The 26,929-nt window shown below is 39.5% G+C and overlaps 2 protein-coding genes across 2 annotated transcripts in view; both read right to left on the reverse strand.

Moving 5' to 3' along the window:
* tmem8b (transmembrane protein 8B) overlaps nucleotides 1–26,929 on the reverse strand; it is a 1,109,927-nt gene that overhangs the window by 553,437 nt on the left and 529,561 nt on the right. The gene's annotated exons all lie outside the window — the stretch shown is intronic.
* Nucleotides 11,332–23,115, reverse strand: snx18a (sorting nexin 18a). The gene is made up of 2 exons (XM_037680917.1): nucleotides 21,407–23,115; nucleotides 11,332–11,663 (listed from the first exon to the last, which is right to left on the reverse strand). Exons 1-2 carry the CDS (start codon nucleotides 22,869–22,871, stop codon nucleotides 11,410–11,412), a joined length of 1,719 nt encoding a protein of 572 aa, XP_037536845.1. The 5' UTR covers nucleotides 22,872–23,115; the 3' UTR covers nucleotides 11,332–11,409.

Genomic DNA, 26,929 nt, shown 5'->3' on the forward strand with positions numbered 1-26,929 from the left:
CCAGCAGGCTGCACACCTGCAGGCTGCACACCTGCAGGCTGCACACCAGCAGGCTGCACACCAGCAGGCTGCACACCAGCAGGCTGTACACCAGTAGGCTGCACACCAGTAGGCTGCACACCTGCAGGCTGTACACCAGCAGGCAGCACACCTGCAGGCTGCACACCAGTAGGCTGTACACCTGCAGGCTGTACACCAGCAGGCTGCACACCAGTAGGCTGTACACCTGCAGGCTGTACATCTGCAGGCTGCACACCTGCAGGCTGCACACCAGCAGGCTGCACACCAGCAGGCTGCACACCAGCAGGCTGTACACCAGTAGGCTGCACACCTGCAGGCTGCACACCAGCAGGCTGCACACCTGCAGGCTGCACACCTACAGGCTGCACACCAGTAGGCTGCACACCTACAGGCTGCACACCAGCAGGCTGTACACCTGCAGGCTGCACACCAGCAGCTTTCCATGAAATTATTGTCCCTCTGAGACTGGAGCGTGAAGATAGCGAACAAGAGAGTGACCCTGCAGGTGTTCCCCCAGAAACAGAATCAAAGTGGTTCAGTTTCCTCGCTGCACCTGAATCTGTCTGCTGGTTCCCGACAGGGTCTCCCTTTGGCCTTGGAGTCGGATCAAAGACCAGAACAAACTGGGATGTGATGAAAACCAGGATCAGCTTGAGTCCTCCTTTCAGCAGGAAAATGCTTAGCGCAGACAAACGCCTTACATTCCAAAAAGTATGAACTTGGGGAAACAAATATTGGCCCATTAAAAGCAGAACTAAGATGTTTTCTTCTGCCCTCAGAGAGAAAGGGGAAGAACCGGGTTTTATCTGAGCAACCAGACACAACGGACCTGCACGTTGTTTGTGTCACACCCGAGCACGTTTAAGAAATACAATTCCTGACATAACTGAACCATATCATCTTTGATGTGTTGGTATCCTCGAACCAGAATTATCTCTGAACCATTGGACTTCAAGAATGTTCTTCTTTGACTTCAACGTTAGATCAGTCTGTTCACGGGAGTAAAAATTACTGGACTAAAACGTGAATAAATAAAAGGTAACCTCCCTTAAAGGAATCCTCGGCCGAATTCACGCAGGAGTTTCAGTCAAAGATCATCTCACGATGAGAAATGATGGAGTTGTTGCCATTTTTGGTCAAACCTTGTAAACAGCGTCACTCCATATTGCAAAATCTCACATAATCTGTGAGTCCTCGGAATAAACGTTGGGAACGACTCTCAGCTACAACCCCACCTAATTTTAGCTCAATATCTGTAAAATTTACTGACTTTTAGCAATTTTTACATTTTTAAAGATCAGTTGGATTAGCTCCTATAAAATTAATCAGATTAGACTTACATCCAATAATAATTTTCTGAAAGTTTCATTAAAATGCAGCGGTAAACGAGATATTTTGTTAACAGACAGGCACACAAGCACTCACACAGACACAGGAAATATTATTTGCCAGCAATCATTTTTTGGCAACAGGCAACAACTAAGCTTGAAGCTAAATTAAGCTAAACTTCTTGCCTCTGGAATTAATAAAGTATCTATGTCTTGAAATCTAAATTGAACAATAACTAGCATTAACTTCATGAAAATGGATTTTTACAACTGGAGGTTATTAAAGTCCCTGAGGGAGGGACAACACGTGCACTAACTGGCGGTATGGCCCCCTCGTGGGCATTATTTAAGGGGATTCCAGTGATGCATATATACTCTGCTGCCAGCCGGGCATCTTCTGATGCATTCATCACATTTTACAGCCTGTAACTTCACTGTTCGCTCAGGAAAGATGTGATGGTCATCCACCTGCTGACTGGTCAGGGCTACATTATCCCAGTTTCTCTGCATAGGCTTTGTCGGGTCGTGATTTTAGGTCCTCGTGCTCAGAGTGCACCGACTGAAAGGGACCTGAAGGTTATGAATGTAACCACTGTTCACTGAGGGAGGGAAACGAGGTGCAACACAAGTCAGCCTCTCAGTGCTCCAGAGCTTGAAGTGCTCTGCAGATTAAGGGAATACGACGATAACCCCAGGAGGACGGGGGCTCCCTGGTGTGCAGCAGTCTCATTGACCCTGGCAGGCGTTTTTCAAAGTACCATCATCTGCTTCAGGTTCAGATTTATTTGTCATATGCAAAATCAACACAAGGTCAACGCAATGAAATGCTTAGGATGAGAACTGGTTGGTGGAGTGTACCAGTGGACCAGTCGCTGTTACATTTTTAAAGGTTACCATTTTTATTCCAGCAGATTATCAGTTTACTGACCTCTAGTTTAACAGAAATAAATCAGATAAAGTGTGTGATAAAGTTTTTATTACAGGCATCGTGGCTTGTTGCGTACCCGCCACTGGTCACTGCTGTTTGTGATATTAAACACTACGGACCACTTTCAGCACCGCCAGTCCTTTAACTGTTTAAACATGATTTAAAGTTACATTGTAACAGCAGCCCGAGACACACCTGTCAGGTGAACAAAACATGGCATGTCAGTACTGAAACATGTCGACACCTGTATTGGAATGTACTACTTGTCCTGCAGAGGCAGCAAGAATTCATTATGCCCTACTACAAGATTCGGTAGTCTCTGCTACTTACTACATGGTCCGTGAACCCTACATGAGTCACATTTAACTTTACTGGCTGATTTTATGAATGGACAATAATGTTTTTGCTCCAGTCTGCCTGACTGACAAAGTTTAGCCACAGCCAAACAACCTTAGAGAACGCAAAAAATGGCTAGACCAGTTAGTTTTGCCAATAATGACCTGAAAACTGGTGTTGCAGTAGGTAAGAGTCATGCCCATTTTTTTTTTACCAGGAGTCAACTCTGTCTGTCTGTCAGCAAAATATCTCAGGAACCACTTGATAGGTTTTAATTGAACTCTAAGTAGGAATTCATTGGAGCTACATCTTACAACTCTTTAACAGTTGGAGTCAATCCATTTGAGCTTGCCTTTAGAGTTACCATATTTTTCACCCTAAAAGTCACGTTCTTTTTTAACATAATTTGCATGCCCTGTGATTTATTTATGAATTTTTTTCCCATATGATCGACCAATTTTTGACCGTTTTCATTCATTCTGACTGAAAATATTGAACACTACCATTTTCAGCCGCTAGATGGCACTCGAGTAGTATGGCATGTCGTTGTGTCATGTAATGGATAAAAGTGACTATTATTGACACAGTCAGCTTGCCATAGACTACCACCTTTGTTCTGTTTGCTTAGAGCAGGGGTGTCAAACTCCAGGCCTCGAGGGCCTGAGTCCCGCAACTTTTAGATGTTGCACTGGTCCAAAACACCTGAATCATATGACTGAATTAGCTTCTCAGTGCAGTCAAGTTCTCCAAAGTCCTGCTAATGACCTCCTTACTTGATTCAGCTGTGTGGCGTCTAAAACACACATCTAAAAGTTGCAGGACTCCGGTCCTCGAGGCCTGGAGTTTGACACCTATGGCTTAGAGCAACCGTCAAATCAGCTTCATTTTGCTGCGCCGTCCCGATGAAATGCAGCTGGTTTGACCATTGAAGTGCATTTATTAAGGAAAAGTTTAACTGAGACACACCTTTACTATAATGTCAAGCAAACAAATAAATGTTTTAGCTGCTTATCTTGTTAAATTTTTGAAGAAATGCACAGAGTTCCTCCTTCATGATTTCCTCCCTCTGCACGCTCCAAGAGCACCGAGGCAACGAATACTTTTGAAATACAGCTGGTTTGATTGTTAAAGTCCTTTTTATTAAGTAAAAGTTCAACTGAGACACGCCTTTACTATAAAGTCGAGCAAACAAATAATTGTTTTTAGGTGTTTATCTTGTTAAATTTCTAAGAAATGTGCAGCAACTCATCCCTCTGCACAGTGAAAAGCTTTAATGGTCAAACTGGTCCAGAAGAGCTCCTGGTTTCTGATTCAGGAGAGTTGCACCAATATGTCAGAGATGGTTGGGTTCTGTCGGGCTTCTAAAGTTGACAGTAATCCAGAGCAGTAATCGCTTCAGGCTTCTGAGGAGCACGATTGAACAAACAAACAATTTAACAAGACCTCAAGATATTGTGCCAACTTGTTAACATGTCTTCAGACATTTTCTGATCTTAGAAGTGGTGCAACCGTTACGAGACAGGAGGGTTCTCCCTACTGTCGCAAACTGAGTGTTAGCTAAGAAAAAGCAGAATATCTCAACACAAGCGGAAGAACAACACATTCTCTTTTTCAAATTACACCTTCTGCTTGAAATATTGCTCCGCCACCTAAAGCAACTTGTTTTCTGTTCAACAGAAATCCTGTTTGGTTTTGCTGCTTCCTCTTTTATTGAAAGAAATGTAGCGAGAAGAAACAAAAAGGATGAAATCTGCGTGGTTTGAGTCTGGGCCATTTCCTGCTATTTGAACGCATCGCAGGCTTTCCTTCACCGGCGTTTTATGTGAAATGATGTCATCAGTAAAATAATAAATAAAAAGCTTAAAGTGAAGAAGAACTTTAGTGCGTGCAGAGTGTGTGGAGCGTTGCACAGGTGTGAAAAAAAAACAAAAAACCCCTGTGCATTTCAAAATGGAGACTATTTTTTTTAGTAGTTGAACTAAAAGTTTTAGATACTTTTGACCAGTTTTTTTCTCAGATCTCAGGTCTCTGAGATGCACAAGGACTGTAACAAGAAGAAAATGATTCTGGTATCAATAAAGGTGAAAACATGATAACGTTTTTCTGTTTGTCTGCATGTGTGTTTATGTGTCTGTCTGTTGTCAAAATATCTCATGCAAAATTGGTTGATTTTTTTTTTGTGTGTGTGAAGTTTTCACAAAGTAATCAATGGATCAGCGGACCAGTTGCTCCTCACAGTTCCAGGAACTCGTCTTAAGCGCAGAGGTGACAGGGCCTTCTCTGTAGCAGGACCAAGACTTTGGAACGAGTTACCTCTGCTTGTCAGACAGGCCCACTCCCTCTCGGTTTTCAAGTCCTGTTTAAAAACTCACTACTATTCAGTAGCTTTCAACACCAGAGGATCTGTGTTTTGAACCTGTACGCTCCACACTGGTTTGTCGTCATTATCTACATAGTTTTTATGTCTATATTTCTGATTTACTTCAATTTGTATTTTGCTTTGTGTGTTACCTGTTGTTCTGTCTGTAAAGTACTTTGGTTGGCCTTGTCGCTGTTTTAAGTGCTTTATAAATAAAATGGTATGGTATGGTATGGTATGGTATGGTATGGTATGGATGTACCTCTACATCTCATTTACTTTTGGAATCTAATTCTAAAGGGCTGCCACAGCCGTGACCTTAAAAAAAACATCCTTTGTAAACTCACTCAATTTGACAGATATTGAGATATATATAGAGACGTATATTGATATATATATATATATATATATATATATATATATATATATATATATACATACATATATATATATATATATATATATATATATATATATATACTGAGACATATATCGAGATATTGAGACATATATCAAGATATTGAGATATATGGAGATATTGAGATATATATTGAGACGTATATTGAGAGATATATATACTGAGACATATATCAAGATATTGAGATATATATTGATGTTGAGATATATAGAGATATTGAAATATATATTTAGACATATGTTGAGATATGTATATATTGAGACATACTAAGATATTGAGTTAAATATATAATGAGACATATATTGAGATATTGAGTTAAATATATATTGAGACATATATCAAGATATTGAGATATTGAGGTCCAGACAGATTCTCTCAAGCTAAAAATCTAACGAATGGTTCTGGGTTTCGTTCCACAGAGCTGATTCAGATCCAAAGGGAAGAGAGCCAAGTCCCATGAGAGCGCCGATCATGTTTGGGATGTTTCTCATTAGCGCTGAAATGTGGTGACTCTGTTGTTTACACACTCTTCCAGCAGAAAACCTGTGTTCCACTCATCAGCAGAACGTTGTTATCAGGCTCTCAGTATCTGGGGCGTATTTGTGGAGCTGCTCTTATGGACGTCAGTCCCAACTCTCAACGTTTGTCCCTGAACGTTACCAGAGGCTGACAGTGTTCTGTCTCATGAACATACCCCCCCCACCCCCACCCTTGGTACTGGTTATAAATAATAATGGATGGATTTTATTATTTTAATTCCTGCAGAAATTCCTTATTGTTGCTTCAAACAGGCATCACTAAGACTAGAAAGGCCAACTTGCCTTTTTTGTGTATTTCTTATTAAGTAAACTTCAAGGGGTGAGATGTTCCCATTTGAAGACACAATGTTTATACAACAAAGTTCATGCTCAATAATCCAACAAAGTTAAATCAGTTCCTCTGGACGGTTTCTTTTTGTTGAAACGTTTTGTCTCTCATCCAAAGGACTTCATCAGTCAGAGGAGCCACAACAAACTCAGTCCAGTAGCACACTCACATAGTGGGCCAACCAGTTTGATGGTGATAAGATGGTTTATGGAGTCCGCCCTCTCCCCTGTCATCCCCTCTGAGACAGTCATGGCCAAACTGGTTCAAAACATCAACGTTCAACAGTTCATCAGTTTTCAACACAAAGAAATCGTCCAGAGGACCTGACTTAACTTTGATGGATTTTTATACACTTTTGAAAAAGGCAAAACGCTCATTATGATTTCATGGCAACAGCAAAGAAAAGGAACGTGCAGACATGAGTTTAGTTTTTATTGCAGACACGTCATCGGATCTTAGTTTCCATTTTTGATGCTTCCTATTTTCTGTTTCAATAATTCAGCGCCGTGATGGCCTCAAGCTGGGAAGAGTGGGAACGTTCTAACAGGAGCACCCATTTCCTCAGGTTTTGGCCGAGTTGATGCGAGGCCTGGAGAGTGGAAACGCTTCGGCAGAGTTTGTAACCAACAACAAAAAATGACAACGGAGATCCTCCACAGAGGGGACGAATAACAAAAAATAAATAAAAGGCAACTGAACCAAATAGATTCTAACAAATAGGTTTACATGAAATCTTTCTGAAGTTGAGGATAAAATAAGTGAATAATTTTGTGATTGGTGCTCAGAGAATGGAACGACACCCCGTCTTTTCAGTTTTCATTTTAAACATAAATACACATACAACTGGCTACACTTTTGATGCATTTGACAACAAAACTAAATGAATAATCATCAAAGATTTATTCAGCTAACTTTCCCTTCAGTTTTTAGTGATTTTTTTTCTGCAGTTGTTCAACAGATCAAAAAGAAAACAAAGATCCAGACTGAGCTGCACATCAGGGCTGTGCTTTTGTGCACGTTGGATGAGGTTACACCAGTGTAAAACAGGATTATATCTACAGGATTATTATTATTATTATTAATATTTTGCTTTCTTAACATCAAACCGCTCTTATAGTCTGCTTTTCATTTAGTAAGTAAAAATAAATAAATATACAAGCTAAAGCTAGTAGCAGAATCTCACCCAAGCAACTTCAGATGAACTGAGCGATAAAGGGCAATTCCATAAAAGTTAAGCACGTTTGCTTTATTTGAGCGCAGTCATGCAGCTTTAGTTTCATTTCTCTTAAAATGCTTCACAGATTAATCAACTGCACATAAAGGCACTTTAATGTTGGTCAGAATGAAGCCAGCGCTTTAACTGGCATGAAGTCATTCAGTTTTGGATCTTGGCCTCAGAATAAGGACTTCTCAGTGTAACTTCCTGTGTTGGGACAGATTATCTGCCCGTGAGAACAGATTATTACCGTTTGACGGCACATTACACCAACATGTAAACATAACCAGTGGTTACGGCTGCGATCCAGTGTCGATTACACTCGCTCAGTGTCACATCTGTCAGTATAAATTCACATGGTGGTTACAAACAGAGGCCAGGATGAAGACGATTTCTCCAGCAGCAGACCTGAGATCAGATTCTGTGTTTTAGGAGGTTAGTGATGGCAGATAAAAGCTGTTATTCTGACCTTTGCCCTTTCACAGCGTGTTGGCTGTCACTCTGACACTTTTACCTTTGGCAAGACGTCCCAGCTGTGCGACTGGCCTCTGTACTGTCAGCAGATCCGTGCATAAAACACAGACGCAGCCCACAGGGAGGCAGCCATGACACCTGCAGAAAGAACAATTTGCTGTCTTTGACGTTTTCGCATGGTGAAATAACGTTGCAGGCACATTGTATCGGTTCACCTGTGTGGAAGGAATGTTTGATTTCTCCTCCATTTATTCTTTTTTGAGGGGTCATGGTCTGGACTGGTTATTAAAAATATTTAAAAGAATGATTGTCATTAAGTATTTTAATTAAAGGCCATATATTAAATGGCATATCGCCCGCTGCCTTTCCGACCAGTTTTAAACAAAGATCAGCTCTTGTTGATAAATGATGATGGAGTTATAGTCGTTTCGGTCAAACCTCAGAATTATGCGCAAACTCGTGTAAATTTGCAGGATTTCTCTCAACGTGTAGTGCTCAGAGGATGTGTTGTGTGTGACTCTCTGCTACTGCCACACTACATTTTGGCTTAATATTTGTGAGAGCCATTTTTGTGTGGGATGATGTGAACTAGTTGTCATCTTAAATTGGACTGACTCCAGTTTTAAATCACATCTCAGCATTACATTATTTAAAATCTTTTCAGTGGCTCACGGGATATTTTGTAGAACATTTTGCTAACGATACAAACAAACCCTCAGAGTTGAATAAAAAACACTATCTCTCCTTCGCCTTCAAGTGACAAAAAGCTGGGTCAACCTTGTGATATGTTAATTAAAAATAAACATAATTCTACATTTATCAATCATTTATTATGTGAATTAGATTAACAAAGACCTTAACAAACCCCTACTGTGAGGTGTGATATGTCAATCTGCACATGTATGTGCATCTTATCTCAGCTTTATAACCTGAACCCCACACGCTCTGCTCTTTGAATTGAGAAAGCTTCTTGGATAAGAAATGAAACGTCTTCTGTGACAAATAAAGTCCAGTTGTTTTTGTCTTGAGCGTTTTTGAATTCACCATGTCCTGGATGAGAATCTTCACCAGCATCATTCTTCATTTATCATTGCAAAATAAAAGTCACTCCTATGAAGATCTCTGAACTGGATTGTTTTGCAGATTTATCTGGTGTAGAAATGTAGAAGCCTCAGGGGTGGGTCAAAACTATCCAGATGAAAGGACTCGTGTTACACAAAAATGTGAATTTAACTCAACATGAAGAATATTTTGGAGAAAGGAGAAAAGTTGACTAATTTAGACGGAAAAAGAGTTTTGACTTGTTGTAGATCCAAAATGTTCTAAGCCTCATAAACAATAAGCTTATATTTATATTAAAAATGATTTGATTTATTTCACTTGTTGGGTCTCTGTTTGACATTTTCTTGTTTTAGGAAAGTTCAAAGTCTGTTCTCAGCAACAAAAGTGTAATTTGAGTAAGTATCCTTTTGAAAGAAGGTCGATCAGCTGTTTGGATCATGGATGACCCAAAAGACTGATCCAAGTTCTGAAAAATTGTCCAGCTGTCAGTCGCTACAACAGATTCATAGAAGTTTTGATAAAGTTGATCAACTCGTATGGAGATGATACCACGTTATATTCATTTAAAATGTCCAGTTTCCCTCTTGGTTATTTTATCAAATGCAATATTTAGCCAAGTTTTATGAATCATTATCCAAAAGTTTCCTTTCTGGTAGAAATCAGTAAAGGTTCTTGGTGCTTTGTACTACGAAGTGAAAATAAAAATTATAGCCAAAGGTTTCTATTTTGTTTAATATTGCTCATTTTGAGAAGATTGTTTTTCATCCATTTTGCTGTTAAACCTAAACATTATATAAAAAAAGATTACAAACACATTTGCAGAAAGTCAGCATCGACCTCTTAAGCCTGCTGACCAAAATGATACCATTCTTAAACTGCAGCTGTGGACCGCACAAAATCACTCCAAGGGCCACAAATGGCCCTCGGGCCGCACTTTGTACACCTGTGCTCTAGAAAGGCAGAGACTAGTAAGGCTAGGCTACTGTACACTTTGAGAAAACTGCTCCAATTAATTATCAGCACAGCTGTGATAAAGTCCCAGCTAATATCAGCGAAGGACAAGCCAACCTGCACTGGAGACACATTATCAAATCTTATTTTCCATGAGAACAGCTGTTATCTGGGTTGAGCTAGACACGACAGAAAGGCGTTAAGGAACATGTGTCACGATGAAGGTGATCTGGAAAGAAAAGACCAGATGAGGTATCTCAGGTTGTCTCCTCTCGGCGCAAGGAAGAAGCGCCAAAAAAACAAATTATAACCTCTTTATTCATTTGACAAAACACAGGAGTTGCCAACAAGATTTTGTGGAGGATGAATTTAATTTGCATATCTTCTTCTACAATAAAATCTTTACATTGCAACGGCATCATGACGATTAAAACGGTTCAACTGTGCTACCAAAAGACCGGGCTAATAAAACTGGTGAGGAACCCCAAGCAGCTTCTGCTGGGTCAAAACTGAGCCTTAAAGTCAATGTTTTCCCAACAAATTCTGATAATTGTGTAGAAAGTGATCGTTATGCGTGTCTCTTTAGTCCTGTGTGCTTAAACCAGCACGAGTGCTCTCTGTGCGAAGGGAAGCGTGGATTGTAATTATCAAAGCAGGTAATCCCTGATTTCAGTACTGCTGCTCCAAAAAGTGTTAAAGATCGACAAAGGAGCTGCACAATTCTCCAGAAAACACACTGCTTTCATTCAAAGCTGTGGTCTTTAACAGATTAAGATGTAGATTCATAAAAACAACTAAACAAATACATCTTTTTTTATAACATTACCTAAAAGGCATTTAGTAACAAAAATGACCAGAAATATTTCATCAGAAAGGCACAGCAAAACAGAGGCTGCTCAGTAAACAATCTGTCTGTCAAGAATTATTCCTAGTGTTTCCACAAGGCATTGTGTTGGGCCCCCAGAAGTATCTCTGCTCCCAGAACGGCAGTCATCGTTTAGAAAGAGTAAGGCTAAAGACACTTGATGTAATACAACTTTGCATGGGATGTGAAGGCAGAGGTGTATAAAGAGTTCTCTCTCTCTCTCTGCAGTTTGTGCACCTCAACCAGGAGATGAACCATCATTATTTTTGACTCTCATCATTATTTCTGAACATTTAATGGCCCCAACGTCCTTTTGTAAACAAGGGCATCCAACGCCCTGGAAACGTGGCCAACAGAAATGTGGTCAGGGTCAAAATAAAAACAACAAACAACATAAAAAGGTACTTAATTACGCAAGGGTAATAATTACTCAAGTATCCTCTTCTTGGATAACCCCCTCTCTGCTGGATAAGCAGCACCTGGCAGTGTGCGGTACTGGCAGGTGTACCACTGGCTGCTCACAGGAGGTGCACGGCCATTCATAATCTGGGATTCAAAGCGACGGACTTATAAAATGCCGTCCATTACGCGTTGTCGTATTTGTGCAGAGCCTCTTCCAACTTGCCCGTGACTTTCTGGAAGAACAAAATCTGCTCTTGGAGATAGTGCTGCATCTGGGCCTTGAAGTCTCGCACACGGATCTGGTGGAAGTGCTGGATCTCAGCCAGCGTGGCGCAGGAGATGATGTTGCAGCGCTCGTTGATGCCTTCTGCCTGCGTCCGGTCCATCTTGCCCTCCTCCACGTGCTTCTGGCTCTCCCTCACTTTCGTCAGGGCTCCTGTTTGGGGCCGACAAAGAGTAGAAATTAACTGTGTAAACTTCTGCTTTCTTGTTGGTATTTTTATTTGCAATATTAACACTTTTGCATACTGTGTGGTGTTTTAGCTGCTTATAGATCGAAACGTTCAGCTCATTCAGCGACTGGTGCTGTGACTTTTGGTTTCTGTCTGAATCAGCATCCTTTCTTTTTGTACTCTTACGCTACTCTTAACTACAATCCTGCTACGTTTAGTTTACCTTTAGTTACTTTTTAGTAATACCATTGTTACCTTTGATCATTTTAGCTTTTAGCTAGCATGTTTCTACTTTTAGCTTCCACTTTTACTTTTATTTTTAGCACAACTTGTGCTACTTTGAGCTTTTAGCATCTATTCTGCTACTGTTTCTTTCCCTTTTGTTAGTTTTAGCTTTTTGCCACTATTTTGCTACTTTCACCAGACTTCTGCTACTTTAAGCTTTCCATTTCCTTCTGTTACTTTTAGCTAATCTTTAACTACCTTTAGCCGAGTTAGCCTTTAGATACTTTTAACTAGCCTTCCTCTACTTTTAGCTTTACCATTCTGATACGTTTGATACTTTTAGTTTTGAGCAAGTATTTAGCAACTTTAGCTTTCAGCTGGTCTCTTGTTACTTAGTCGTTTTATTCTTTGCATTTTTTAACCTTTTTAAAAAGTAAACAGAGTGAAAGAAAAGACTGTGGGGACTCCTGAACATGACCAGTTTGTTTCAAACTTCCTGGGAACTGGAGCCACATCTGGGTGTATAGTTGGTGAATCTGAGGGCCTCAACTAAAAACATCTCTGTGACATGATGTCACTTCAAAGTCTCCAGCCATTTAAGGGAAATTTAGCTGCATTTTTTGTGTGTGCATGTTTATTTTTGTACCAGATATTCAGGTTGTTGGCAGGACATTCTGTTAAAAATGAACATTATGTTGAAAGATTTAACTTGTGGATGTCGTGGACAAGCAGCTAATCATTAATCAGTTCCCTCTACACACATACCGGAACGCTGCAATAAAAGATTACAACAAAATATGTCATGGCCTGCTGCCCTGCGGGTGATCATGATTTTGCCCATGTCCTTGTTTGATTGTTTATTAAAAATATTTCTTGAACCACGGGATGGATTCTAGTCAAACACAAAAACGGCTGCAACGCTAAAGTTTGGTGCGGTAGCGTCCTCATTACACGCACCAAGTGCTAACAAGACACGCAAGCTCTTAATTTAAAGGTTGGCATGCAAGGCAGATGATGAAATGCAAATGTTCAAGGAATGTCCATTTCATTTGAAGATGCAAAGGTATAAAAAAAGTTTTGCAATTTCTGTTGTTTGGATTATTAGCATTTGGTTGGCGGATGTTTTACTTTTTTTTTTTTTTTTTTTTTTACAGGATTGTAACACATTCAAATGTCTCCAAAAACGGACAAACTCGTCACACTTTAACCTATGGTGTAGCAAAAAAAATACAATAAAACAAAGGGTGAGAAGACCCAGCTTGTTGATTTTTAACAACTTCTTAAAAAAGGAGCAGAAAATCCCTGAGATGAGACGAGATGGTCTCAAGCAGGAGAATCAGTCCTAAGACTGTCAGAGAGCGTCTTTGAACAAAGTGCATCCGTGAGACACAACATGGCCACCAGTCTCATCATAACTGGAAGGGCAGCATGACTTAACATCCAACTGTAAACAGTTATACGCACTATACACTCACATATCAGTAAACCTTAATTTTTCACAACCATTTAAAATTTAAAAAGTGAATAAAAGTTCATGCACTTTCAAATATGCATCTGGGCTATGCAAGAGTAAAACAAGCAACTAGGTTGAAGAATTTAAGTTGCTTTTGACAGAAGTACCGTATTTTTCAGACTATAAGACGCACTTTAAATTTTCTCAAAAATCGACAGTGAGCCTTATAATCAGGTATTAACTCTGGTTGTCCTTAATGACCTCGAACCGATTTTATGTGGTTATTTTGAATGAGTTGAATAAAGTTTGACTTATCAGTTTTGTTTCGCTTAATGCGCCTTATAGTCCAAAAAACATGGTATAGAGGAGTAAAAGTAACTTTACTGCACATATAAAATAAAACAAAAGTTTAAGAGTGGAAAAAAAATCTTCTGATTCACTCATACTGAGAGTTTAAGCAGCATCTGCGCTGAATGTTCACACACACTGTGCGTCTTATCACTTTGGTCAACCCTTGTGGTGAACTGCCAGTACGGTTTGACTGCACTGCCTTTTACACACACATTTCATGCCGCGTTGCCTTTTAGTCGTTCTGGTGGCTACAAAATAAGCAGCATGTTGTTATAGGACATCGCTAAAAGGGCAAACTGATGTTTTCTGTGAAGTTTTAAGCTATGGCTGCAAACACGGACGACACACGTGGTCCAGGCTGAAACTAAAGCCAAAGCAAGATTCGAATGTCAAATAGAGGAAGTTTGAAAAAAATGTGTGTATAGCATTGCACTGCAGGAAATAATAATAATAATAAAAAAACACAAAGAGCAACATCTATCTCTGATTTTAAAGAACTTATTGAATAACTAAGTTGCAGGTATCTTTGTTTTTAACTGTTAATTGGGCTAAAGCAGTCCTTTTTATGCACATTTTAGTCATTTGATAGATGAAGCAGTTCAACAAAAAATGCAGAATTATCAAGGACAAGAATGAGTTCTCTAATAATTAAACTTGTTTAATCTGCTCATGGCCAAACAGTTTGCACAATCCTTTGAAACGCAGCTCGTTGCGACACAGAATCAGACTCTTATGGTAGCAGGTGTCGACACAGGTTCAATTTAATTGCTCAAAATGGCAACATACAGGCGAGACGTCCCGCAATGTGAGACTAGTTGACAGACGTATAACCCACTGGGTTTAAGGTGTCTTTAAGCGGGATGTAAGATTTGCGCCAATGAGGCATGAAGCCAAACATCCTGGATCCGCCCGTCATGAGATTTATTCTTTTTATTTTAACCATTTTGTGAGCTGAGTCACCAACACTCAGCTGAATGACTCCATCTCAAAATTTCCTGAAATGTGACACCAGACAGGACAAAGTGACCTAATCCTCAACCCTACCAGCTTCCCTTTAAATATCCCAAATCAGCTTCATCTTTCCAAGAAAACAAGACTCAAGATTAAAACCTAAACAATTCCGCCCGCTTCCAGAGAAAGGCGTTTCTTTGACTTTGACCACAGTGCGTGTCGTTTGTCTTCAGGCTGTAGCTCCGTCAGTCAAACATTAAAAAGACGTGTTTATGTTCATCAGGCTGAACTTTCCAGGAAGAGAACAACGAGGCAGAACTGGGGAAATTACCAAACTATAAAAATGCTACAAAGATTTGCGTTTCTCTGAAAATGCTGTTTGTTACGCAGATGCTTTACTTATTACTGCCCAGCATCCCTGAACATAATAAATGTGGTTTAATATGGAAACATACTTCATAAAATAACTCTAAAGAACAAGCCCCGTGTTGTGACGGTCTTGACTGGTCCTCACTGGATGTATGGAGGTGGCACGGAGTCCGCTCCCTTTTAGCTCTTATGTAATCCCTGGTTACACAACGCCAAATCTAGAATGAGCCAGTGGTCAGTGGCAATCCTCGTCTCATCCCTCCATCACCTCTATGTCCCACTTGTCCAGCAGAGGACATTTGAATAACCAATAAACAAAACATCACACAGGCCTGTTGTTTGCACAACAGTGCATCGGTCTCAGCAGGAAAACCCAACATCAATCTGTGCTTTCCATTACTTCCCAGTCATTTTTAAAAATCATTTATGTATCTGATAAGTTATAAAATGAATGCGCTGAAAAGGCAAACTAAACCACTGAAGGAAATAAAAAGTCATTGCCTTTCATTTAACAAATGCATTTTAATAAGTTTCAAACAAAGATGGTTGTTCCAAGTAGAAAAATTGCCTTTTTTAGTCCAATTTTGAAAATACGGTAGTCCCTCGCTACTTTGCGATTCGACTTTCGCGCCGCAGACTCGCTCTTTCACGGTTTTTCAAAGTAAGATTGTACACGAGACAAAAAAATTAAATACACAACACACGATTGTCAACTTTGACATTACTCACGTAATTGGGACAGTATGAGATACAGTAAAAAGTTAACGAAAAAATACTTCGGACTGGCGCCGCCATTTTGTAGTTTTCTCTCAATAAGCCTATACTGCATCGCCACTCAAAAAGACTACATTTCCCAGATGCCAATAGTGCTTCCAGCCATTGCTTTCTGCTGAAATGGAGGAAAAGTTTAGATCCATTTCGAAAAAGTTTAGTCCTAATAGAGCCGTATGGAACCAATCAAGAACAGGACCAGAACCAGACTTGTACAGTACATTCATGTCTGCGTTTAACAAAACAAATGTTTTAAATTAATTCAGCACTGGGTTTGTAAGATCAAACATCCAGGTAGACAACAAAAATGGCTAAATCATGTCATCTGAACTCGTTTCAGAAACTGGTCCAGATGACATGATTTAGCCATTTTTGTTAATTCAGCACAGATTTTCTGTTTCAGATCGATATCAGATCGGTATCGCCTGATACTAAACAGCAGATATCGGTATCGGATCGGTAGTGGGGAAAAAAGTGGATCGGTGCATCCCTAACAGAAACGAGCGCGCCGAACAACCGAACTGCGCACTCACACATCTACCTGTCAGTACTGGCGTAACGCTAATTAGCTGTGCACAATACTAGCTAGCTAAAATGCTAAAAACAAACTACGCGCGGCTCGGCTGGGTCCGCACCGCTCTAAACTGCCGGTACACACACGTGCAGGTCAGCTGTGTCTCTTGAGTTCCACAGTCGGTCCATGGACCAAGAACAGAGTCAGGTGATGAGAGACAGAGCATCAGAGAAATGAATAATTCCTGCAGGAACAGAGGAAGCTGAAACGCCACAAGCTTCAGGGTCAGCTGATCACCTTGTTACAAGTTTTGGAAGTTATAGCTCATTTAAAGGAAACATATATTTTGTTGTATGTTACATTTATGCTCAACAGATATTAAGCTTGATTTTATGTAGCTATTTTGGGAAACCTCACCTGCACTTTAGTTTTTGTGGTGGATTTATTTATCTATATATTGTGCAGATTTTTTCAATCTATGTAACAGAAGGATCATTTTTATTTTTATACTTTGAGACTGAATACTTTACTAAATAAAGTAATTTCAGTTAAATTAACCCTTGCAGTTTTTTTTATATATAATACTGCAAAGCAACATGTTAAGTTAATTTTGGCAAATGAATAACTATCATTTCTGTTTTTTTTTTTTTGTTATATCACGAAATTTATTGTTATCAGAATGTTCTGAAATATCACAATATTTTATTTGAGCCACATCGCCCACCCCTACAATCCGTTGCACCTTATGTACAAAAACAGTCCCGTTCATTGATATTTCGCCTTATAATCCGGTGTGCCCTATAGTCCGAAAAATACGGTAAATACTAAAATAAATACAGCATTCTTACTTGGTGGTTTTTCTCTTATTGCGTGGGTGGGTGGGCATCCGGAACGTAACTCCTGCGATAAACGAGGGACTACTGTAATGTGATCTCATGCTCATCTCATACAATCTATTCGTGCTCAAAGTATGCGTTGTTAATGACTATGAGCTAATAGCTATAAAGCTGCTTCACAGACAGATACAGGAACACACAGACTCGGGCAAAACATTATCGCCCGCCTTCACCTTTCAGCAGTTGTTGTGCGTCTTGCATCTGTAGTTGCAAAAGTTTTGATCTGAAGCGTTCACACCACACAATTTATGAAACTCATTGCTTTCCTTCCACTTTGCTGAAAGTGTAACGAAAAACCACGCCCTGAAGCTCTCTGAGACAAAAACACGAGTTTAAGACAAAAATAAAGTAGAAATCAATCATTGTTTTCCCCCAAAGCAAAGCCATTTAATAGAAAGTGTTGGCATTCTGTTTCTGAAGCTGTACACTAATGGCTAATGGGGTCCTGGTAAAGGTGGAGATCAATACAGTGATGGCCAGGTCCCTCAGCAGGAAAGCTTACATTTCACCTGCCTGTTTGCAGTTAGCTAGGCTTCAGCAAGCTAAAAACAAAGCACACATATTGATGGAACTGATTCACAACGCAGCCGACGACTGTAAGATTATCTCCTACTTTAAACGGATCCATTGACCCTTTAGAGCTGTGAGGATTGCTCCGTTACCCACTGTCATTGCATTATCTCTTCAGTTCCAGCTGACAGCCTTTTGTGCAACCAACGTATACGTGGGTTTATGACACCATAGGATGTGGCCTGACCTCTGGTCCGGTGCAGAAGTGAGCGCAGGCAGCAATAAACTACACGCTAATTTCACTGTTTCCTTTGCATGTGATCAGGCTACAGATTGGATCAAGACCCAAACTGCAATTTGAGACACTGAAAGATAAGGCACAAGTAGACAGAAGACCAGAAAATGTACCTCACTCCATCACTTGCTAAAGAGCTGGATGACAGTTTGAGACAACGAGGCTGAACTGAAATATTTACTGCAACACACGCAGCCAAACTAATCAGCCCCACATGCCTCTGTCAATGTGGCATACATGTTTATCGCATCTTAAAGAGTATATTTGTTTTCTCTCCTCAACTCTTCCTATAAATAGAAAGGAATTAGGAATGTTTTCTCACTTCTCTGATGATTCAGAGGAGAAGGAATGCACGAATGTAAAACTAAACTGCCTCAAAGTATCAAAAACAACATGTGCTCCATTTGGCTCACCTTTTATCTTCTGTCTTTTCCCGTGTTTTGACTTTTCCAAATCTTTTGCCTCGTGTAAGAGCTTGTATTTGTGGAACTGGACTGTGTGCATATCGTGCCAGACTGTGTAAACGGTGGTGTCACCTTATTTGGGTTGTGTGTGTGGCCTACGTGGCCAACTTGATTTGAGCTGACTGGGAAGTTTGTGTCCCACTGCAGTCTAAACACTGTCCTGTCCCCCCCCTGCACCATCTATTGTGGAGTGAATGGACTTAGTGTCTTTGGGGCCCAAACCAGGATGTCCACGAGTGCTTATGATACATGTCACGCAAAATCTATGCTGTTGGGCTGAACTAAACACTTGCAAAGCCTCAGATAAGTATAAATACATACAAATGTGCTTTCTGATCCTAGAACATGCTATATTTTAGTGTAGCAGACCTTAACTAGGAATGTGTTACGAACTGAACAGGGTTAAATACAAGTCTATATTAGCTCATGTCATCGTGTTCCTTTTATTAAGTTATGCATCATAACATGGTTTAATGGATGACAATATGAAATGGATCAAGTTCTTTCTACTGATAAAAACAGACACTTCCAGATAGGTCAAACAAAATTAGGGAACTGTTTTACAACAATACTGGTGTGCCACAAGGCACTGTCTTTGGTTCCTCTACTATTTAATTTGTAATTCACTGACCTGACCTGTTTTAACAATTGTTGTGTATACTAATGTTATGATCATACATCAACATTTTAAAACCTGTTTGCTGAGGCTACTAGCAGGGCCCTGTATTAGCAGATAAAGACATTTTCCTTGTGGATCAGAGAAAGTGACTGGGAATATTTAATTAACTGAAAAGGACTAAATGCAAGTCTATGCTGTCTTGCATCATACATAGCACAGTTTCACAATAGATTTACAAAGAAAAAACAAAAACACACATATGAACAATAACCTTCAGAAAGTAGTCAGTCAGGTTTATTTTGAAGGGAGGGTTTTTGAATGGGTTTAAGTTGCATGTTTTGCTTTATTTGGCTGTCCGAACAGGTAATTTATCGTTTTAATACTACTGTATGTCAGTTCAATGAGTTTTAAAAGCATCCCTAAACTGAAAAGGCAGACTGTTTCCTGATGGATTTTTTTTTTTTTAATAAATTCAGCCAAGCCCAAGTATCAGCTTTGATTTTAAAAAGTCTTAATTACACTATTATTAACGTTCCTACTGCTAAATAATAAAAAAGTAAAATAAATGGATAAAACCCATGTCTTTAAATAGAACATGGACCTCACAAATGTTTATAAAAGCCTTGAGGTATACCACAAGGCCTAGCTTTTGGTCCTTTTTTATTAATTATCTAAATGTAACCTACAAACTGTAACTCGTCAGTTGTTAAACTACAGTATAACAACATTGTAAAAAGTCAAATGTTCCATGTGTTATTGATAATAAGCACAAGCACTACTTGAATATAAATGGATACAGCTAAAATGAAAAAGCATCTCTCACTCATCGTTCCAAGTTTCAATGTTTTTGAACAGAATCAAAACTTATTGTGGGAACATTGAACTAAAATAATAAATTTAATCTCCAAGACCTCACGCTGTACATTCAGTTTCACAGGTCACTGATCATCTATTCTTCAAGACAGGCAGAGCCACATTACAATCAGTGTAAATACTTAAAGGAACACATAAAGTTAATCACTACTGTTAAAGTCTGGCCTTCACTCTGTGGTGCAGTCACAATTACTCAGTTTTATTTGATGTTTACAAGGCAGAAATTTAATTAATTTATTTAAATTTTTATTTCTTTTGCTCATTTTAGTATCCTATATTTGTTTTTGTTGATTATCTGAAGTATAATCTTTTACCTTAATTTGTTTCCCTTCAAATGCAACAAACTGACTTTTCCAAGTTATTCAGCATTTAATTGTGTATGAACTACACAAACAACTATATCCACAGTTATACTGTAGTGTTTTAACTGTAAAGTTAATGATATTTAATAATAGGTTCCGATGTCCTTAATTTGGGGAAATCGGCTGATACTTGCACGAGAAACCGATTTTACCGATTATTTTTAGTTTTAACAACAATTGTCTGAACTTCATTTATATTTCAGAGCACTACCACATGGCCAGTTAAACAAGTTTGTATTGTTCCTAGGATATTGTTCAGTGGTATGTTTTTCAATAAAATTATATGGGAAAATTGAAGGTGCATTGTGACCTTACAACACCCGACAGGGTCGCTTATAAAACAAAATTGGAATCGGACAAAATCGGAATCGGCAGGTCAGCCTTTTTAGAAATCGGTGATCGGCCAGAAAACTGCAATCGGTGCACCCCTATTTAATAATCAAAAGATCAATTAACTTGAGATAAATCACTTGGTGCCGCACTTTTTTGCAAAGAATGACACCAAAAATTATGGGAACTCATTAACATCAGCGCTTGAAATGGAATTGTATCTAATTATTTCACATACCGGTATATGAACAGGGTGGATGCTTTAAATTTTAAATTTGTACGTCAAGGAACTCTTGTGATTATGCAATAAATGTTACAATCTAGTTCATCTGCGCAAAAAGTCTAGAAATAACCATTTATGACTCATAATGAACATGCACTTATCATTTAGTGTAGAAAGGTAAAGCTATTCTCGGCGTCATTACGTCATGGCAAAACAAACAGACCGATGGTTGCCTCCCTCTTCATTCAGCAGGTGGGTCACACAATGGCAGCAGCGAGTTAACCAAATGCAAACACACTTATTTGTTTTGAAAATGGACTTAAGCTCTATTGTTATTTGACGGCTGATTTAGAAACAGCAACAATGCCCAAATGCTCAATTTTCCTGACACAACCTGAAGTGGCCATTTGTCATTTCAGAGACTATAAATGAAAAACACTCAATGCCATCATTTGACACAAGAAAGAGCTAAAAGCAACCTTAAAATGGAAAAATAAAATATCTCAGGGTTTTTAATTTACCTTTTTGGACATGAATGATATCTGGGAAGTTTGCCAGGTGTCCTTGGTAAAGAGCTAAGAGGTCCATAACTGGGTCAAGATCCTTGCTGGGCTGCTCAGAGAAATAGTCTCCAATTGATTCGTACGCCTCTCCAGTGAAGGAGATAGCCTGGTTGAGTCCTGCGGAGTACATCTGCTGGTCCATCTCAAACGCTTGGCTCAGGGCCTTAAATGACATCCCCACTTTTTGATACTCCTTCTTAAAGCCACCAATCTGTTTACGTGCAAACTCGTTGACGGTGGCATTGAGCTGCAAGGAGCTGTCGTCCATTCGTTTGGTGAAAGTCTTGAATCCGTCGATTTTGCTCTCGACCTCCTGGAAGTCGAGCGGAGTCGGCGGCGTGCTGATGGTGAGGAAGAAGTTGGCTCCAACCATCTCATCCTTCTCCGCCTTCCTCTTTCCCTGCTTCCAGGCCTTCTCGTCTGTACTGCTGCAGGTGAGAAAGTGTTGGAACACGTCACACTTGGCCAGGACAGGGTGGCTGGTCATGTGGTTCATCCACCAAATGAGGCCTTTCCTCCTCTTGGAGATGAAGTCCTCCTCGAAGCGCCCCGTGGCCTGCTTCTCCGGCAGGTGTGGCACTGAGATGACGGGGAATTTCTCCGCCAGGCGGGCATACAGCCAGTCGAAGTGCTTGTACCTCCTGTTCACTTGAGTCTGCGTGTGCGTGGGGGTCAGCTTATAGGAAATGTAGCTTTTCATGCCCTTGAACTTGGTCTGCTTCGTGGGGTCGTCGATTGTGCAGTTGAACGGGTAGGGGTTCTCTTGCCACTCTGGACCATACTGACCCATCACCACACAGATCTTATCCCCATCTTTGATGAAGCCCGACGCCTCCCCGAGCACAAACGCCTCTCCTCCTGACTTTACAAAGGTGGAGAACCTGTTCAGGTTCCTGCTGACCGAGGCGGAGCTCCTTGCCTGTTGTGTGTTACCTTTGGACCCCGTGGACGTTGACACCCTGTAGGTGTAGGGTCCATTACCTTCAAAGTCATTGTACCTTCCTCCCACTGTGCCTGGCTCATCTGCCACAGTGGAGCTGTCATCCCAGTCATCATCCCAGTCATCATCACTGCCCTGACTGTGCTGCTTAAAACCCTGCTGCTGCAAAGGAGCATGGGAAGTGCTCAGACTCGGAGGGGGTGGTTTAGAAAAGTTGTCAAAGCCCCCACTTGGGACATTGGCATACCTGGAGCCCCCAGATGTGCTGCAGCTGTTGTTGTTAACCGTGGAGGGCGCATCGTTTTTCAGTACCTCCACATAAGAGGCAGGGACCAGTCCTCTGTCCCCTTTGTCGTTCGTGCCCTCCAGCCAGCCCTCGATGTCCTGCTCGCTGTACAAAGTCAGGATCTCGTTCTCCTTCACCGACAGCTCCCCTTGGTTTTCAGAGCTGAAGTCGTACAGCGCTCTGGCTCTGAGCGCCATGATTCCCAACAGCTGGAAGCGTCAGAGAGAGAGAGAGCACACCCACCATAAAAAAAACTACACAAACAAAAAATACTCCGCAGAAACTTCCAACTCCGAGCAGAAATCCTGTTATGGTCCCTCTTCTGGTTGCTGAGCGGAGGTTCAAATCCAAGGTAGCTGTCTGTGTGTGGACCTGAACAGACCGGTTTTCGTGTTCAACCTGAGCTCCTCTCCCGGCTCCCGTCGCTCGCTCCGCTCCGACACTTCTGCCTTTAAGAGCCGAGCAGCAACAACTGCACGTCGAACAGGCGGGAGAATGGAGGGCGGAGCGACGAACCGCATCGATCCGCCCAGACATCACTAATCAACCACCGGACTTACTGCGTGAATGCTGCATACTTTCAGCTCGTTCATGAAAAAAGCGTCTTTGAGTATTTAGAAAAGCGCTATATAAATCAAATGTATTATTATTATTATTATTATGAATTTTTCCAGTGTTGTACAGTATTACATAATGACCTGTAGAAATAATGTTCAAAATTTTGGGATCATGGACACAGAGGACATTTTACACGCACGATTTTCAGACCAGTTGACAAATGCAGCTCAGAACATCAAAAAATCCAACAAGGCTTGTTTAGAACGAGAATAAAATTTTATGTCCAATTTATCACACTTTATTTTAATTCTTACTCGTTAAAACGTTTAAATCCACCTAACACACTCATGTAATGTGTTGTTGATTTTGTTTTCCTGGAGAATTTTTGTGTGATTCTTCAGAAATATAAATTATACAATATACTAATTTAATATACTGTTAATGCTGTTGTAGTAGAGTGTTTAATGTACTATTATTATTATTATACCCATATTTTGTATATATTATAATATACTGTTATGTTTTGAAACTTTTTTGGACATTATACTGATCACACTTGAGATCAGAAACGTGTCCCTTCATTTTCTAATACGACTGCACTTAATGTACCTGATTCTTTGAATGGCAGGTCAACTTGGGTTTCTGCCAACCCCTCTGTCATTGTTATCATTCTGATGACATAGTATCTACAAAATTCTGACATCATAATGACGAAGTGGATCCAGAGCCGCTGACTCATTTATAATGTCTGTAAGTCTTGTGCACATTCCTCAACAATATGCAAATAACTGATCTAAAAATACACAAATCAATTTTTCATCAAAAAGTTTTTTTTCTCTGAGTCACCTGGCCTCCACAGTACACCAACAGGCAAGTTAGGTTCATTTCTGAAATGGACTGAAGAAATGATTGTGCATGTGTGTAATTGTTTGTGTCACATGTCTCTGTGATGGACTGACAACCTGTCCTTTCACCTGAAGACATTTAGAAAAGATACCTGCTGAGAACCCTGAACAGAAAAGCAGAAGTAACCCTTATGATGATGATCATGTGAACAAGTAGTCACTGCTGTCATAACTGCAGCTGTCAGAAGTTTTCAGTGTCATCTGACAATGATACAGTTCAATATGTGCCTTTCAATAAATAAACCTTAGAATAAGTAATAGTCACACAAAAAATGAGACAAAATGGGATTTTTAGCATCAATCAGCTGATTATTACCTCAACTTGTAGTGTACTTGTTTGAGAATAAAAATCATATATTGTAATTATTGATTATTCCCAAAGAAGTGATATAATGGAGACCAGAACAAAATTATGTAATTCACAACCAGATTAAAAAGACACAGTGGTTCATTACATTATTTGGAAAGATTTCTGACACTAACATTTACAAAACTGATGTTTTCTGTGTCTGTCTGTCAAACAGAACTAAAAGTGCTGACAATAATAATTTGGAAAATAGCGTCTACGTTCATCAGGCATTATCCTGAATCTCAAAGATACACGCAGTTTGGTCTGAGACCCAGATGACAAACAAGTTGCAAGATAAACAACATGATATTGTTGAAATGTACACTTTTAAAGGTCTCATACTGAAAGGATTCTGTGAACTTTAACAATTTCTGAGTCCTTAAACTGTAATGAAAATCAGCATTAAAAATTACTTATGTAACATAATCACTGTCTTTCTTAGTTTGACAATTATGTTTATTGAGGATGCATCCGATTTTGTTTTATTTGATTTATTTTTATTGAAATCTACATACAAATTAAAGTTAACTGTTATTTTCTAAGAGTTTTTTTTTTTACATTTAGACACTAGTCACAATTTAATAATAATAAAGTTTATTCTAAATGTCAAAATAACAACAATCCTTTTTACTGACAAAGAGATACAGTCTAAATCAATATTAAATTTAAAAAAAGCATTGTCTTACACAAGCAAAATAAAAGCTTTTTCTGTAAATGGGCCGTTATGTGCTTTGCTTTGGTCGCCTCTGCCCTCTAGTGGATAACTTTTGTATTACTTTATTTCTACATTTAAAAGACTAAATAAAATAAAATAAAAACATAAATAAAATGTAGAATAAAACTTTTTTAAGACAATTGAGACAACAAACAATTTTTTAAGAGACATAATTGATTTAAAGTGAGAATTTGATCTTAATATTTTAATTTTTAAAGGTTTTTGTCTCACATAGTTGGGTATTATTTGGGATATTTTGTCCACAAAGTACAACATTCAATCTGAAGCTTTTTCTTTTCTGTTTATTAAAGTGTTTCTGGGGGAAGTTACTGACCTCACAAACGCTCCAGATGTTAAAAAAAAAACAACTGTATGTGGGAAAAACAAAAACTTCTAAATGAATGTGTGATTCTGTGTTTACTCAACCTGCAAGCTTTAACAGGCCACCAGGCGTCTCTCCTCTCACAGGAGGGGGTCATATCTGAAAGACAATCTTACCAAAGGAGTAGGAACATTTAGAATGGGTGTTTATATATAAAGCAGTTAAGTCTTTTATTCTCTTTACCTTTCAGATCCTTCACGTCCAGATCATGCTCCACCTGACTGACTTCATGTGCACTTCCTTTAATAGAAAACCACATAAAACATTGAACATGAGTCCAGTCTCAAGGGACAAGAAGTATTTCAGACCTCAGCTTGAAGTACATGAGAAAGTTTGATTTATAGTCGTCATACTCAGTTGGAATGTCACATAACTTTGCAGTTTATGCTCTAGCTCTGCTTTTTTTAGATGATCCTCTCTCACCGCTGCTCTAATAATTTGACTCTGTGATGGGATTTCAAGCCAACAGAGATGTTTTTTCATGAACACCCTCAGAGCTGATAAAGAATCAGATTAAATCTGTTCTATAAATCAGAATGCTGATGACACAGGTGGGAACACAAAACCACATTTATGTGCAGAAACTTCTTTTCATGTATCCCTCTGGCTTCATCTGATCTGTCTTTTTACGTTGATCTTATTGTTTTGGGCTGCGTCGTCTGATTTTACACACCAATCGGACTTATTTCTGTATACTTTCAGATTGATTTTAAAATGTTACCATTCATTTTTTAAAGGTTTTAAACGCTGGCTTATATTTATCCGATCTCTACATTTGCACAGGAGGAGGAACATCAGCTCTTCTAGGTGATCCGGGGCTTTTGTAGCCTGTTAAAATAAAAAGATGAATGGGATTTTATAGTGCCTCTTAAAACTCAAGGAACAATTTGTCTTTCAATATATGCAGCTCAGACTATAGCGACTCTAATGTAAATAAAATTCACATTGACATATATAGTAATATGAGCGTAATGCAATGCTGTGCCTGGATACAACTGACATAACTCCACCTACACTTCTAGATTTCTTTATTTTATAGCACATTGTGTGATTGATGATTTAGCATTCATAATGCTGTTTTCTTGTTTTTTATTGTTGGTAAATGTTTTATAATATAACAAATTCTGCATACTTTGTGCTACTTTAGCCATTCACATATAAAAATATTCACTTCATTTATGCTGATGGTTTCTGTAACTTTTTTTCTTCTTCTTTTGGCTGCTCCCTTCTTCAGGGGTCGCCACAGCGAACTAACTCGCACTAAGACTTGGCGATGGTTTTAACACCGGATGTCCTTCCTGATGCGACCACAGACCACCGAGCTACCACAGCCCTCTGTGTGGAGC

Source organism: Nematolebias whitei, chromosome 8 (assembly GCF_014905685.2).
Source record: "Nematolebias whitei isolate Nwh7 chromosome 8, NemWhi1, whole genome shotgun sequence".
NCBI classification, from domain to species: domain Eukaryota; kingdom Metazoa; phylum Chordata; class Actinopteri; order Cyprinodontiformes; family Rivulidae; genus Nematolebias; species Nematolebias whitei.

Bases quoted from the DNA above. Each gene is read 5' to 3' on its own strand.
- snx18a (XM_037680917.1), bottom strand. From the start codon at position 22,871: ATGGCGCTCAGAGCCAGAGCGCTGTACGACTTCAGCTCTGAAAACCAA. The intron at 11,664-21,406 runs GTAAATTAAAAA...GGCCCCAAACAG, and splicing joins TATCATTCATGTCCAAAAAG to GAGCCCTGACGAAAGTGAGG.